At 40.1% G+C, this 14334-nt stretch overlaps 1 protein-coding gene across 1 annotated transcript in view; it reads right to left on the bottom strand.

Annotated features, from left to right (window-relative positions):
• Positions 1-1152: 1152 nt before the first annotated feature.
• The window catches only part of LOC126284991 (septin-1), a 56523-nt gene continuing 43341 nt past the window's right edge, over positions 1153-14334 (bottom strand). Inside the window, exons 8-9 of the mRNA XM_049984280.1 lie at positions 9401-9502; positions 1153-3490 (exon numbers count right to left, since the gene is read on the bottom strand). Of these exons, the coding sequence (XP_049840237.1) occupies positions 3361-3490; positions 9401-9502 (232 nt within the window). The 3' untranslated portion in view covers positions 1153-3360. The remainder of the gene's footprint in view (positions 3491-9400; positions 9503-14334) is intronic.

Genomic DNA, 14334 nt, shown 5'->3' with positions numbered 1-14334 from the left:
CCATCATCACTAACATTGGACTGTTGATGACTGGAAGCATATTGCCTGGTCATATGAGTCTCGTTTTCAAATTGTATCAAGCAGATGGATGTGTACGGATATGGAGACAACCTCCTGTATCCGTGGACGCTGCATGTCAGCAGGGGACTGTTCAAGCTGGTGGAGGTTCTGTAACGACGTGGGGTGCGATTTGGAGTGATATGACTCTTGACAGGTGACACATACATAAGCATCCTGTCTGATCACCTGCCTCCATTCATGCCCATTGGGCATTCCTACAGACTTGAGCAATTCCATCAGGACAATGCAACACCCCACACATCCAGAATTGCTGCAGTGTGGCTCCAGGGACTCTCTTCAGAGTTCAAACACTTCTGCTGGCCACCAGCCTCCTCAGACATGAACATTATTGTGCATATGGATGCCTTGCAACATGTTCAGAAGAGATCTCCACCACCTCGTACTGTTATGGATTTATGGACAGCCCTGCAAGATACATGGTGTCAATTCCTTCCAGAAACATTAGTAGAGTCCATGCCACATCATGTTGCAGTACTTCTGCATGCTCGAGCGGCCCTATGCAATATTAGGAAGGTGTAGCAGTTTCTTTGGCTCCTCAGTGTAACTTGGCAGCACTTTTTGTGTAGGTAGCTGGAAGCACTATGGTTGCTGCGAATGGAATGAAACTGTGGGGCAAATAAGCTCCACCTCCTCCATGGGGGAGGGGAAACAACAAACCGAAATCAACATTGCATTTGCAATACCTATTACAGCGCTGCACTGCTATGGAATGTTTTATTGTTTCCTAACCAAGGTTGGCAGCAGGCGAAAACAATACATAACAGCACTGAGTAATGAAAGTTCCATAGATTCCTTCTCTTCCCATTAGGTACCATGTTATGTTGTGCATATAATCAGGACTGAAACTTTTTAAATTACTTTCTCATATTTCTGATGAATTCCACATTCCCAAAGGTTATACTGAAAATGATGATTCATTTATTTCTGCCTCTCTGCTCCTCTTGTCCTTCACACATGTGCATTTGTATTTCCTGATGATTATATGAGCACAGCTTATACAAATTATAGAATAAATACTTGAAAAAAATGCAAAATGAACAGGATATACATCTTGCATAAAATTGCTTAAAATCTTTCTGAAATTAAATTTATTTATTTGGTTTTTTTTTAACCAGTGACTGGGAGATATTATCTATTAGTTTTCATAAAAATACTTTATCCCATCACTGAAACATACATACAGTCATCTTAGTGACTAATAAACATCTGGTTCATACATGACAAATGTGTTTCTAAATATTAAAAAATAGTGAGTAATATAGTTTACGGACACACTTTCAAATGCTTCATACATTTGTTCTGCTTATCTCCAATAACTCACATTTTTTTCACATTTTCTGTTGATAATTATAAAATGTACAATGTTTTAAAAGAATATGACATGGCACATGGCAATTTAACTGAATATACTGCTATAGCTACATAAAAAAAAACCAACATATTATACAAAATATTGTGCATATAGTTTGCAAATGCAGTCTGGGAGTATGAAAGTTTAACTAGTTCAAAAACAGCAGAGGCAATAGAAAATAAATAACCACATTAAAGTGACTGTTCTGCAGATGAACATATCAGACACATTAAAAGTTAAATAGTTGTATTTTTTAGGCACAATGTTTATTAAAAAAGGGATTTCTTCTTGTTTAAATACCTTCTCACATGGTAATTTATTTCTGCTTTATATCAGTACCACAATATTTACACATACTGCTTAGAGAATCAGAACAAAAAATAATAAAATCTTCAGATTTATAAAACTGATACACTCACACATTTTCTAATTTATAATATTAAAGCAATTACAACTAACTCCTATCACAAAAATGTGAAGTTATCCATGTCAAAACTATTAACAGTCATTAGTCATCAGGAACAAAATATCTAAGTACAAATGTTATGATTGTGAAAAATGAGAAGGAAAACCAGTCTCATTCCACTAACCATTTATTATGCTTCCTCACTAATATGCACTGAAACATAACGAGTAATAATAAGTTCTTTTTGTTCATAGACTAGGGGAAAAAACTGGACTTTAATGAACATGAAATATGACATTGTAATGTCACATAAATAATGCGAGGACAAAGAATCAGATCATTGGCTGGCCTTAATATCAATTAGCACAAGAGTAATGTAAACCTTTCAGCATGAAGAAACAATCAGCTTAGGACAAAGAGTACTTCATCTTATTTGAAAAAAGAATTCAGAAGAGGACATATATTTCAAACTACAAAATTCTGATTACAGTATACTGAATAGACATTTAACACACCAGGGAGGAGCTACTAATAAAGTACAGCACATTTTAGATGAGGTAACAAATCTGTATGACTGCTCTGTACAAAACAATATCCATTATGTTACGGAATGTGCCACATTATAGTTAAAAAAAAAAATTATACTGACTGACAGAAGAGCAAGCAGATATACCTCATCTAACTGCCATTATACTGTTTTGTATATAAGAGAAAAATAAAGTATTATTTCAAAGATAGAACTGTGCCAGGAACATTTACTAGAATTTTGTTTTAAATTCTAATGCATGCACAGTTAAGTTGTTCTTGTTAATAATAAATTATTTTCTTTCGCATTTTGTCTAACTGTTGTGGGTGTTCTCCTACACATATTTGCACTATAAAATGTTTGGAAACAGTGCATTTATCAGACATGTAATAATGTTAGTGATTAAACCTTATTATGCTGCATTGAGTGCAAATTATTGTAAGGATCATAGTGACACTTTTGTTCACTATACTGTGTACGTTGTATATTTCTGTTCGTTGCCTTTGCGGGAAAGAGTAGAGTAATCAGATAGACTGGTGTGTCTTATATTCAACAGAAATCACTTGCACAGTCAAGGGAAAATAATACTGATAGACAATAGAGGCATTTATCCACAATTACTATGTTTCCTGTATAAGCAATATCAGCATGGAACATAATTTACTAGCAACATTCAAACAGTACATATTCATTCCTAAAATTACAGGCCAATCTGTGACATTCCTAACTGAAGTAAGTACATTCACAGCAAAGGCGTTTCTTTCCTGTACCTACTGAAGGTACTGGCTATGGATGCAGCCACCAATCCAACAAAAAGAATGTTTCCAACAATTTGTATGCAGATGTTCCTACATCAACAATGGTTATCCTTTATATTCTTATGCAACATAATTTCATAATAATTTTGAAAAATTAAATCAATGTAATGAAACTGACTTAATAACTCTTCTCATTACTGATTAAAAAAAATGGGAAAAAACACCACACATGACATTACTAAGGCTGTTGCTGCTGCATTTGTGCTTGCATTTTGGCTAACATCTCTTGCATTCGTCGAAGTTCTGCTTCTTTCTCTTGCAGGATACGATCCTTCTCACCTGCACCAACTTTCTCCTCTGGCAACACCCTACCCAGAAAAAAGACACACATAGTAATGTAGAATTCAACAATGCGAGTCCAATAACCAACTCACTGTATAGTGGAGACATTGGGCAATACACACAAAGATAAATGCGAACTGGGCACGAGAGTAATTAAATGCAGATTCTAAATATTCTAAACAGAAAAAAACAAATGAAAAGCTCTCTAATTATAATGTTCCTTTCTTCTTTGGTAAAAGAAGATAATACAATATGCAGAGAGTATGCAGGTGTTCTGAAGAAAAAGATAAATCAATATGAAGTAGTAGCAGTACTGGTAGTTGTGTGTGTGTGTGTGTGTGTGTGTGTGTGTGTGTGTGTGTGTGTGTGTGTGTGAGAGAGAGAGAGAGAGAGAGAGGGGGGAGGGAGAGAGAGGGGGAGGAGGGAGAGAGAGGGGTGGGGGGGGGGGGGGAGTGTTTAAAGCAAAGGTGGTCAGAAATTAAAAGTTCTGAAACATCTCTGGGGTATTATGACAAGTTTCACTGCATGTGCAAAATAGTGATTTATTGGTGGTCAGTTTTGTGCAGGAAAGGATGTCTATGTGTGATACTTAGAACGAAACAACTTTGAGAGTTCCCTTGTTATGAAATATCAGCTCACTTGTATCTGCAGTCTTGTGCACATTGTCACCCACAGAGCTCATCCTGAGTGATAGCTCAGTATCATTTCAGCAAGAGATCTTTATAGGGCTGTTTTTAACACTCCCATTTGGATAAATACTGAACAATATGCCTCTTTTGGCAAAACACAGGAAAATGATGTAACTGTAAAGAGGAATGTCATCCTCATTCTCTCTCTTAACCAATATGGAGCCCAATGTTTTAATAGGTATCCATTTATGTACAAGTAAAACCATAAAAAGGGTCCCAATAAAGCTTTAAATAACACACAACACATGTGTGCAAAACTTAATGACGTACTGTCACATGGCGAGAGGTGGGAACACATAATGCACCCAATAACATTGTCAAACATAACTGTCTGGTGGTGCAGGTACTAAGGTGTGAGCAGACATAATTGGGCATGGGTGCATTAACATCCAAATCTCTGAACACAGTACACTCACTGATCAATGTTATTGTGACACTGTACTCCTTCCCCATGTGTGTCATTTCAGTAGTCCATTTTCATGGATTACATTGTTCAGTTGCATCAAACTGTGCAGGTAGGTAGAGGGGCTCTTGGAACAAGAGTATATTGAATGATTGGACTAGCCGCCTGCCCATTCCCTTGAATTAAATGCCACTGAGAAGCTGTGGAATGTGTTGGGGAGATGTACTGCAGCACACAAGTACCAACGACCATCCAGTGCTGGTGAAAGGATTGCTGCTCCAGACAACCATCATAAATTGCAGTGGCCCAGTGTAATTACTGTCTTTAAATAAGGGTGCAATTTCTGTTCATCTTATTTCGCAATTCTTTCAGTCACCTTCTGTACTACACTGTAGCAGTTTTTTCTATGTATGGTCCACGTTTCATTGAGCTGTCATACATGGCATTGACACATTATGCGAAAGTTACTTTCCTCCTTTAGTTTTGTACACAAATGTGCTATTATATTGGTACCGGAAGATTGTATTTTGTTTGTGGATAATTGAAAATGCAAGTGCTTATTCACTTTACATTTATTAGGTGTAAGCAACAAAATATTTTTGTATTTGCATTTAAATGTTGTAGCATTAACTATTGTCTTTGCATAATAACTGATTCATAAGTCTGTTTAATTTACTGCAGGAGCTTTAACTAATTTCTCTACTTTTTTGTTTATTTATTTACTTATTTTTAAGTTTGTGCAGAGACAAACTGACCACGAGTGATGGTTGTAGGAACTAATGGAGGTCCATTAGCAGAGGGGTATGATACGAGTTTTTATTTATTGTTGCACAAAAATAATGAAGAAACCAAACCCTTCTCTTGAAATGCAGAGTGGGTAATCTGAGTAAACTGTTAGGGGAATAAAAGAGAATCACTATTCTTCACACACATTTAGAAGCAGCAAAACATGAACTTTCCAGGTTGTGGATAATGGACCATTCAGTGGGTAATCTGAGTAAACTGTTAGGGAAATAAAAGAGAATCAGTATTCTTCACACACATTTAGAAGCAACAAAACATGAACTTCCCAGGTTGTGTGGATAATGGACCATTCAGAGAATGCTTTCTGAGATTATAATCTCATTAATATTTAAGCTAGATGTAAAAACAGTGCAACGAACTAATTGTTTTAGGGCTGTGTAGGATTATTTCAATTTTTAAGCAAAGTACTTTTAATTATGGTCTTCTACAGATCTCCCATTTTATACTACAGGGTGTTACTCTCGAGACTTGAAAGTGTGCTAAAGATCAGCATTAATATTTGAACTACATTGTTTCCAGTTTTATTTATAGGTTATTTCAGGAAGAATAGTAAATATTTTAGGTGGTGTTAATACAGACCAATTTGAACAAATCGTTCCATACGAAATGTGTCTAGTTTTTATTGCTTATCAAGATACAGATTTTAGACTGCAACCCATACAAATATTCACAGGTGGTGCTACATAAAGGCAAATAATTAACACAGTAATACTTGTTCTGGACTCACTGTGTCCCAGAATTTTTAAATGACTTATGTTGACCGTCCATTTATTAATAATATCGACTATAGCAATTTAGATATTTTGGTCATATTCAAGTGGTTACTGGTGCTCAGAACAATACAGTAGCCAGTGTTAATATGGCTTGTGTCAGCCTCTGTCACATGGATGATGATAATAATAATCTGATGCATAGGCTGCTGTGTTTTCCGCACCTGTGCTCTTGAAAGATTGAATTTTCAATGGTGGATGTTGTTAATAAATGTACAACCAATGCCCAACATTATCTCATTAAAAAGTAAGAATGATTAAGTTTGAACTGTTTTCCATAAATCACACCTCCAACTTCAATACACTTTCAAACTCTCGAGAGTAGTTTTTCTGAGGTCATCTTGGCATTCTTTTATGAGAAAAGCATTATTCAAATGATCAATTCCTGTACTTTGCTTACTTTTAATTTGTAGACTTCACCTTTCAAACCATGCCCCCAGGTAAAAATTTGAAGAGGTAATGTCCTGAGACCTATGCAGGAAAGAAATATAATGATTTTTGTTGATCCATCTACCTGGGGAGATACGATGCTACCTGATGACTAGAATGTGCAGGAGTCCATCATGCTGGGAGAATGTACCTATCCTTGTAGCCCAAGAAACCTCTTTGAATAATTTTGGAAGCTCATTCTCAGGGGGCTAGATAACTGGGCCCTGTAAGACAATGCAGTAACACAACAGGCCAAATCCAGTGACTGTCTATCATACCAGATTGTACATAGGCATGTGGATTTTCATTGGATCATTGATTTGGGTTATGAGTGTTATTCATACTATCAGGAGAGAAATGGTGTCAACAGTAAACAGTATTAATGGGGGTTACTTGGTAATTTTCTTTTAATTTAGACCTAAAAATCTGAAGTTTATCACTCAATGATCTTCATTTCTAGTTACATGACCAACACTTCAACAGATACGTAAATTATGCCACAAAAGCCTACTTACAAAGTTTGAAGAACCAGCTTTAACTGAGGAATCTAGAAATATACTATGGCTACCTATATATTGCTCCCATGGAGACTGCAAAAACAATTAAGAGATTAGACTAATTACAGTGAACAAAGAAGCATTTAATCAAACAATCGTCCCATACTCTATACAGGAAAGACATGTGATACAATGCATTCTTCCACACACTTCACACTGGTTAGCAGACTATAGGCAGACTATAGATGTACACATAGATTGGTTTGGAGAGCAGGCTAGCATTTAATATCAGGTTTAAGCAACACTAGTCCAGAGCAAGACCCTTCTTTGTGCTAATGTCTTCTAAATGTGGAACACACAGTCCTAGAATGACGGTAGGAGATAATTGCAAGTCTCATCTTATCAGCTTCCTCTTATGTTCTCTATGCTATTCAAGATGAGATGCTTTGCAGGCTAACAGAGGAGTCTGATTTTACAGCTCCCAGTAAACCTATCCATTACACCTTTACTGGCAATGATGATCTTGGAATCATACCTGTTGGACATCGTACCATCACAAAAGGTAACACTGGAGATTAGCTGCTACAAAAGATCCTGAATGGCAGTAAGTGCACAATCAAATCAATGAAGTATTCCAAACCCTCATGACAATCTCCATAACAACCTGAAACAAATGTATACATACTGAATAAAGGTGAAACTAACCCCCTCTAAGTTTGTATGCATACAACTTGTCATGACTTCTTTTTCTATTCAAAACGTGTATTCATCACTGAATATTATTTGTCTCCACTTCTCATTAAAGACAAAAGCATGTGGCGGTATATTTTGAAGTCCTGTCTTTTGAAGATGCTTTTCAACACGACAATGTAGCTTCCTTCAGTCATTACCAAATGCTCTTGGAACTCCAGAGAAATAAAATAAGGACACTCCTGTAAGGTTTCAGTCAACAACACATCTTCCTTCTTTGCTGAAGTGGGTTGCAAACCACCACTTGGAATCATCTCCAGTTACTCTATCCCCTCATCCAACTCAGTACTGTTTGAGATGGTGTTCAGTACAGTAGAAACACGGTCCTTGCAAGTCCTATAAAACTGTCTTCAGTACTATATCATAATTACCTGCCAAGTGTGGCAGACTTTGAATGCAGAATGGTAGTTAGGGCTATATGCATGGGACATTCCATTTCAAAAAACGCTAAAGAATTCAATATTCTGCGCTCCAGTGTCAAGAGGACCAAATTTCAGGTGTTACATTTCACCTCAGACAACGCAGTGGCCAACAGACTTTACTTAATGACTGAGAGCAGTGGTATTTTCACTGAGTTGTCAGTGCTAACAGACAAGCAACTGTGTGTAAAATAACTGGAGAAATCAATGTGGGATATATGCCAAACATAACCACCAGGAAAGAGCGGGTAAATTTGGGGCAGCAGATGACAGAAATGAGTGCCTTTGCTAATAGCATGACATCACCTGCAGTACTTGTCCTGAGCTCATGACCATTCTGACTGGAAAACCATGGCCTAGTCAGATGAGTCCTAATTCCAGTTGGTAAAAACTGATAGTAGGGTCAGAGTGTGGCACAGACCCCACGAAGCCATGGGCTCAAACAGTCAAGAAGACACTGTGCAAGCTAGTAGTAACTTCACAATGGCTATGTTTACTGGGTCCTCTGGTCCAACTGAAGCAATCACTGACTGGAAATGGTTATGTTCAGCTCCTTGGAGACTACTTGCAGCCATTTGTAAACTTCTTGTTCCCAAACAATGGTGGAATTTTTATGGATAACGATGTGCCATGTTACTGGGGCACTATTGTTCACAACTGGTCTGAAGAACATTCTGGACAATTCAAATGAATGATTTGGTGACCTGGCTCACCCGACATAAACCTCATCAAATATTCATGGAACGTAATCGAAAGATCAGTTCATGCACAAAATCCTGCGCCAACAATTTCACAATTATGGCAGTATGGCTCAATATTTATGCAGGAAACTTCATAGAGCTGTTGAGTCCATGCCGCAATAGTTGCTGCACTACACCAGGCAAAAGGAAGGAGACACAATATTAAGAGGTCTCCCATGCCTTATCACGGCAGTATATTGTTCAAATACAATATCCATATGTAATTTTATTACTCTGGTTTCAAAGTGTTAATTTTTTGTGCTTCACCAAACTGATTAATAGAAAACACATTTTTGTTTATCCAGACAATTGATGGCCTGCTAACCAGACTCAAAACCAAGAAATTTATTTTTTATCAATAAAACTTCTTGTGCCTTAGATATCACTTATTGAATACTTCCAGTTTCAACATAACAGAAAATATAAAACACTTACGTTTGCCTTTTCGGCACCGAAGCTCCTTTAGCAAGTCGCTCAGATCTGTAATTTTCGTAGTGTACTTCCTGTGTCACTTCCTGCAAGTCCTGCATGTGGGTTCTGCAAACAAATGAGATTGTAAATATTCCACAAGTAATCCCTCCATTTTTCCTTCAGATCTCTAAACTGCCAATGCCCCCAAAAGCTTTAGAAGCTCAGAACTTACATCAATTACCAGATTTTCTCAGTTGCCAATTTTTAGCACAATACAAATTGAAACCCTGCAAAACTAACTGCAGATCAGAGACAGACAGACTGAATGGTCATGGTCCTCCTCCTCCTCCTCCTCCTCCTCCTCCTTGGTTGGATATTTTATTTTTAATTTTAGCTTTGAATAAGAAAATTTCATTTTCATGAAAGATGCACACAACTAACTCCAAAAATTTGACACCTAACTGTTTACAACCAATTAAACGGCACTGGTAAAGCTAAAATTTAAATGACACTCATAAGAACAGAGTCAAAAGGTACCACAGATGCTGATGAACCGACACCAACAGAAAAACAATAAGAGAGAAATAATGGTGAAAAGGTGAAAAATAAGATTTATGATGTGGTAAATATAAAGGAGGAACAATGAAAGAAGAAGGTTCAGATTACATATCACAGCGGAGCAGCACTTGTTTATGAATGGCTAAAAGATTTTCAAGCTCTGGTCTAAAGTACCAAAAATGCTTCTTTGTCTGGTAAGTGTTATATTATCCAACAAAATTTGTCGGTTTTGTTACACTACACATGTCTACATTTTTCATTCTCTTTTCACATGATCCTCTTTGATGAAAATCTTCCTAATGCACAGGTCCCTCAATTGGTATCAGATATTTTAATCTTGTGGATTAACGAATACTTAAAATGAAGGGAAGCATGCAACTCTGACATCTGCAAGAGTTACGTCAATAATTTTGATGTGACTAGTAAGTGGTTTCTATGGTTTCTAAAGCCTTGCCTGCTTACACTACTGAAAATCACTAGATTAGCATATTCAAAAAAATATGATGGTCGCAATAAGTTTTTAAATCAGCATTACATATTTGTTCCCTCCAAACAAATCCAAACTAGTATGATACGATGAAAATTAAATGAGATTAAACTTGGGAAGGAAATTCTTTTAGGCCTCACAGTATTGCTGTTGGTGGCCATGACAAATCCTGGACTGAGCTGTCTAGCAACACTTTACCTTCCAACTGTGTTGGTTGGTTTGTTTGTTTAAAAGAGAGGGTGAGGGACCAAACTGCTAGGTCATCGGTCCCTCATTCCGATTAAAATAATTCCACAAGGGTAGGAGTAAAATAATCGAGACATGCAAAACATAGCTGGAAGAAAGGAGAAAACCACAAGAATGACAGAAGGGCAACAAACATTAAAATGGACAAAATCAGACAAGAAACACACAGAGAGATGTAAGAAACATGCACAAGAGATCAAAGCAAGAGAGCAGATTACCATGTCTGCCTGACCATGAGAATAATTAAGAGAAGCCAGCCACTCTGCAATACATTAAAACCTCCACCCTAAAAGCACTGGGGTGGAGGACACAGATGAACAAAGGACATGTGCTAAAACTTAGATCAAATGATAAAGCCCATCCTAATGCATAAAATGTAAGGCTAAACCTTCTGTTGAGGCATTGTCACCCAACACCGAAGGTAGGGTGCTGGGAAAGTTAGAAGTCCACCGCAGAGCGTCTAAACGTGGGCAGTCCAGCAAGAGGTGGACAACAGTCATTTGTGAGCCACAGCAACACCGAGGTGGGTTATCGTGACAGATGAGGTAACCATGCATTAGCCACATATGGCCAATGTGGAGCCAGCAGAGGGCAACTGATTCCCTGTGAGAGGACCGCATGGAAAACTGCCACACATTCGTAGTCTCCTTAATGACACACAGTTTGATGTACATTCTGTTATGCCATTCCATCTCCCAAAGCCAAAAAGCCCTGTGACATAAGACAGAACACCGGTCAGTTTCAGAGATGCCCATCTCCAGAATCAGTTTTCACATAGCCTATTTGGTCAGCCTGTTGGCAACTTCATTACCTGGGATTCCAATGTATCCTGGGGTCCACACAAACACCACTGAATGACGGGACCATTCCAAGGCATGATGGACTCCTGAATGGACGCTACCAAATGATGGTGAGGGTAGCATTGGTTGATAGCTTGTAGGCTGCTCAAGAAGTCAGTACACAGGATAAATGAGTCACCAGGGCACAAGCCAATGTGCTCAAGAGCACAACATATGGCCGCCAGCTCTGCAGTGAGAACATTGCAGCCATCTGTCAAAGAGTTCTGTTCAATATGTCCTCCATGAACATACGCAAAGCCTATGTGGCCATCAGCCATTGAGCTGTCCATGTAAACCACTTCATGGCTCTGGTACATGTCGAGAATTGAGAGGAAGGGATAGCAGAGAGCCGCAGGGTTAACGAAGACCTTAGGGCCATGCGAAAAGTCCAGAAGAATCTGCGGCCTAGGTGTACACCGTGGACGCATAAGTGTATGGCCCTCGAGGAGAGGTGGTAACGGGAAGGCTCCAGTTCAGACAGAAGGGACTGGACAACAGTACGCCCTGACCTGGGCTGCGGTTGGGAAAGGAGACAGTAATTCGGACACAAAAGAGAACTACTAATGTGTGCAACGTAACTCGCGAGCAGTTGTGCACGCCTAACCTTCAATGGAAGGACTCTGGCCTCCACCACGATGCTTCTCAACGGACTCATCCTAAAAGCTCCTGAATACGAAGGGAACTATGGGAGGCACTGGCTTGGACATGGAAAGTACAGAGAAAGAGGAAGTTTTGGATGAAAATCGGGAGTGGGCCCCAGAGACCCCACTCACACAATGTGACAAGGATATGATGTCGCCAGGTCATGTCATATGCTTTACGTAAGACAAAAAAGACAGCAACCAGATGTTGGTATCTGGAAAAGGCTGATTGGATGGCAGACTCAAGGGACACAAGATTATCAGTGGTAGAGCGATCCTGGCGGAAGCCGACCTGACATGGAGCCAGTAGGCCATGTGACTCCAGGATTCAACCCAACTGATGATACACCATACATTCCAGCAGATTACAACGCTACAAGGCTGATGGGCTGGTAGCTGTCCACATTAAGTGGGTTTTGACTGGGTCTGAGCACCAGAATGATGGTGCTCTTCCGCCATTGCAATGGAAAGATGCCATCGCACCAGATCCCATTGAAGACCACGAGGAGATGTCGCTTATAATCACACAAGAGATTTTTAATCATCCAGCTGTGAATCTGATCCAGCCCGGGTGCTGCGTCGGGGCAATGTTAGCACCAGGAACACCTGCTGGAGTCTGGAACCCGAAAACTCGTTCGATCTTTGCCCAGACTTGGGAAGGTGACGTATGCCACACAATAGTCGAGACATATCTCTCCCAACACTCATGTTTTCGGCTTTTGATAAGCTGGTGAATGCAGACTTGGAGCCGCTTAAAGGCTATTGGGTGCCGCTTATGTCGCTGTGGAACTTGCCGACACTTCTAATTGCCTCAGCGACCTCTGGTGGGGGGGCACCCTAAAGAACGAAGGATCGCATTTTCCACCACAGAAATGATCATTATAGGTACTTGTTCAACCACATCTATGTTACCATGTGGGGGAGATTCAACAGTGACAGCACAGGTGAAGGCTTCCCAGTCCGTCTTGTTTAAAGCCCATCTGGCAGGCATCCATGGGCCTGACACCAAAGCAGTGACAGGAAGATGGGGAAGTGGTCAATACCACACAGGTCGTCATGTGCTCTCCAGTGGATAGATGGGAGGCCAGGACTGCAAACCGAGAGATCAATGGCCAAATATGTGCCATGTGCCATGCTGAAATGTGTGGGGCCACCTGTGTTTGAGGAGCAGAGGTCAAGTTGAGGCAGTAAATTTTCAACATCTCTGCCGTGGCCAGTAAGAACTGTGCCACCCTACAAGGGTTTATGCATGTTAAAATCTGCCAAAAGGTTTAGGGAGTTGCTCAATCAGTGCAACCAATGTGTTCAGGGATACTGCACCATCTGGAGGAAGATGTAGATTGTAGACAGTTATTTCCTGCATTGTCTTTGTCCTGACAGCCACAGTTTCAAGAGGGGTTTGAATGGGCACAGGTTCACTGCATACTGAGTTCAGGACGTAGATGCAAACTCCACCTCACACTCTATTATAGTCACTACGGTTCTTGTAATATCCCTTATAGCCGCGGAGGGCAGGGGTCCACATTGTCGGGAACCAGGTTTCCTGGAGGTCAATGCAGAAAGCAGGTATAAAGCTTAACAATTGCCGTAGCTCAGCCAGGTGGTGGAAAAACAGCCGCAATTCCACTGGAGGATGACGTTATCATGTGGCTAGGAAGGAATTAAGCATGCAAAAAGGCAGCTTATGCCTCAGGTTTAGCAAGTGGTGGGTGTCTGCAGAGGGATTAGTGGAGACCTTGGGAAAGAGGGTCCCACGAGACCCCTTCTGCACGAGAGGAGGCTGTTGCTTCTCCAGCAGGGGAGATGGGACCAATGTCACTTGCGTTTGGGGGCGGTGGGAGGGGGGGGGGGGGCATTGCTCCTGAAGTAGGTGCTTTGGGAGCAACGGAGGAAGATTTGCCCCCTACCACCAAGGGGGTGGATGTATTCTGGTGGCCCAGAGGGCCCACTGTTCTTGGCACAGAGTGAGTAACCACTGGGACTTGGGACGCCGATAGTGATGTAGCTGCAGCATATATCGACAACAACCGAATAGGGTGTAATCTTTTGAAAGTATGTTTATCTTCTGTGTAAGTCAACCGGTCCAGGGTCTTGTACTCCATGATTTTCTGCTCCTTTTGGAGTACCGGGCAGTCCGGCAAGCAGGGAGAGTGGTGCTCTCCACAGATGATGCAAGTGGGAGGTGGC

Source organism: Schistocerca gregaria, chromosome 8 (genome assembly GCF_023897955.1).
Source record: "Schistocerca gregaria isolate iqSchGreg1 chromosome 8, iqSchGreg1.2, whole genome shotgun sequence".
NCBI classification, from domain to species: domain Eukaryota; kingdom Metazoa; phylum Arthropoda; class Insecta; order Orthoptera; family Acrididae; genus Schistocerca; species Schistocerca gregaria.
Note: the sequence above shows the minus strand (reverse complement) of the source record. Positions and strands in the feature narration are given on the sequence as shown.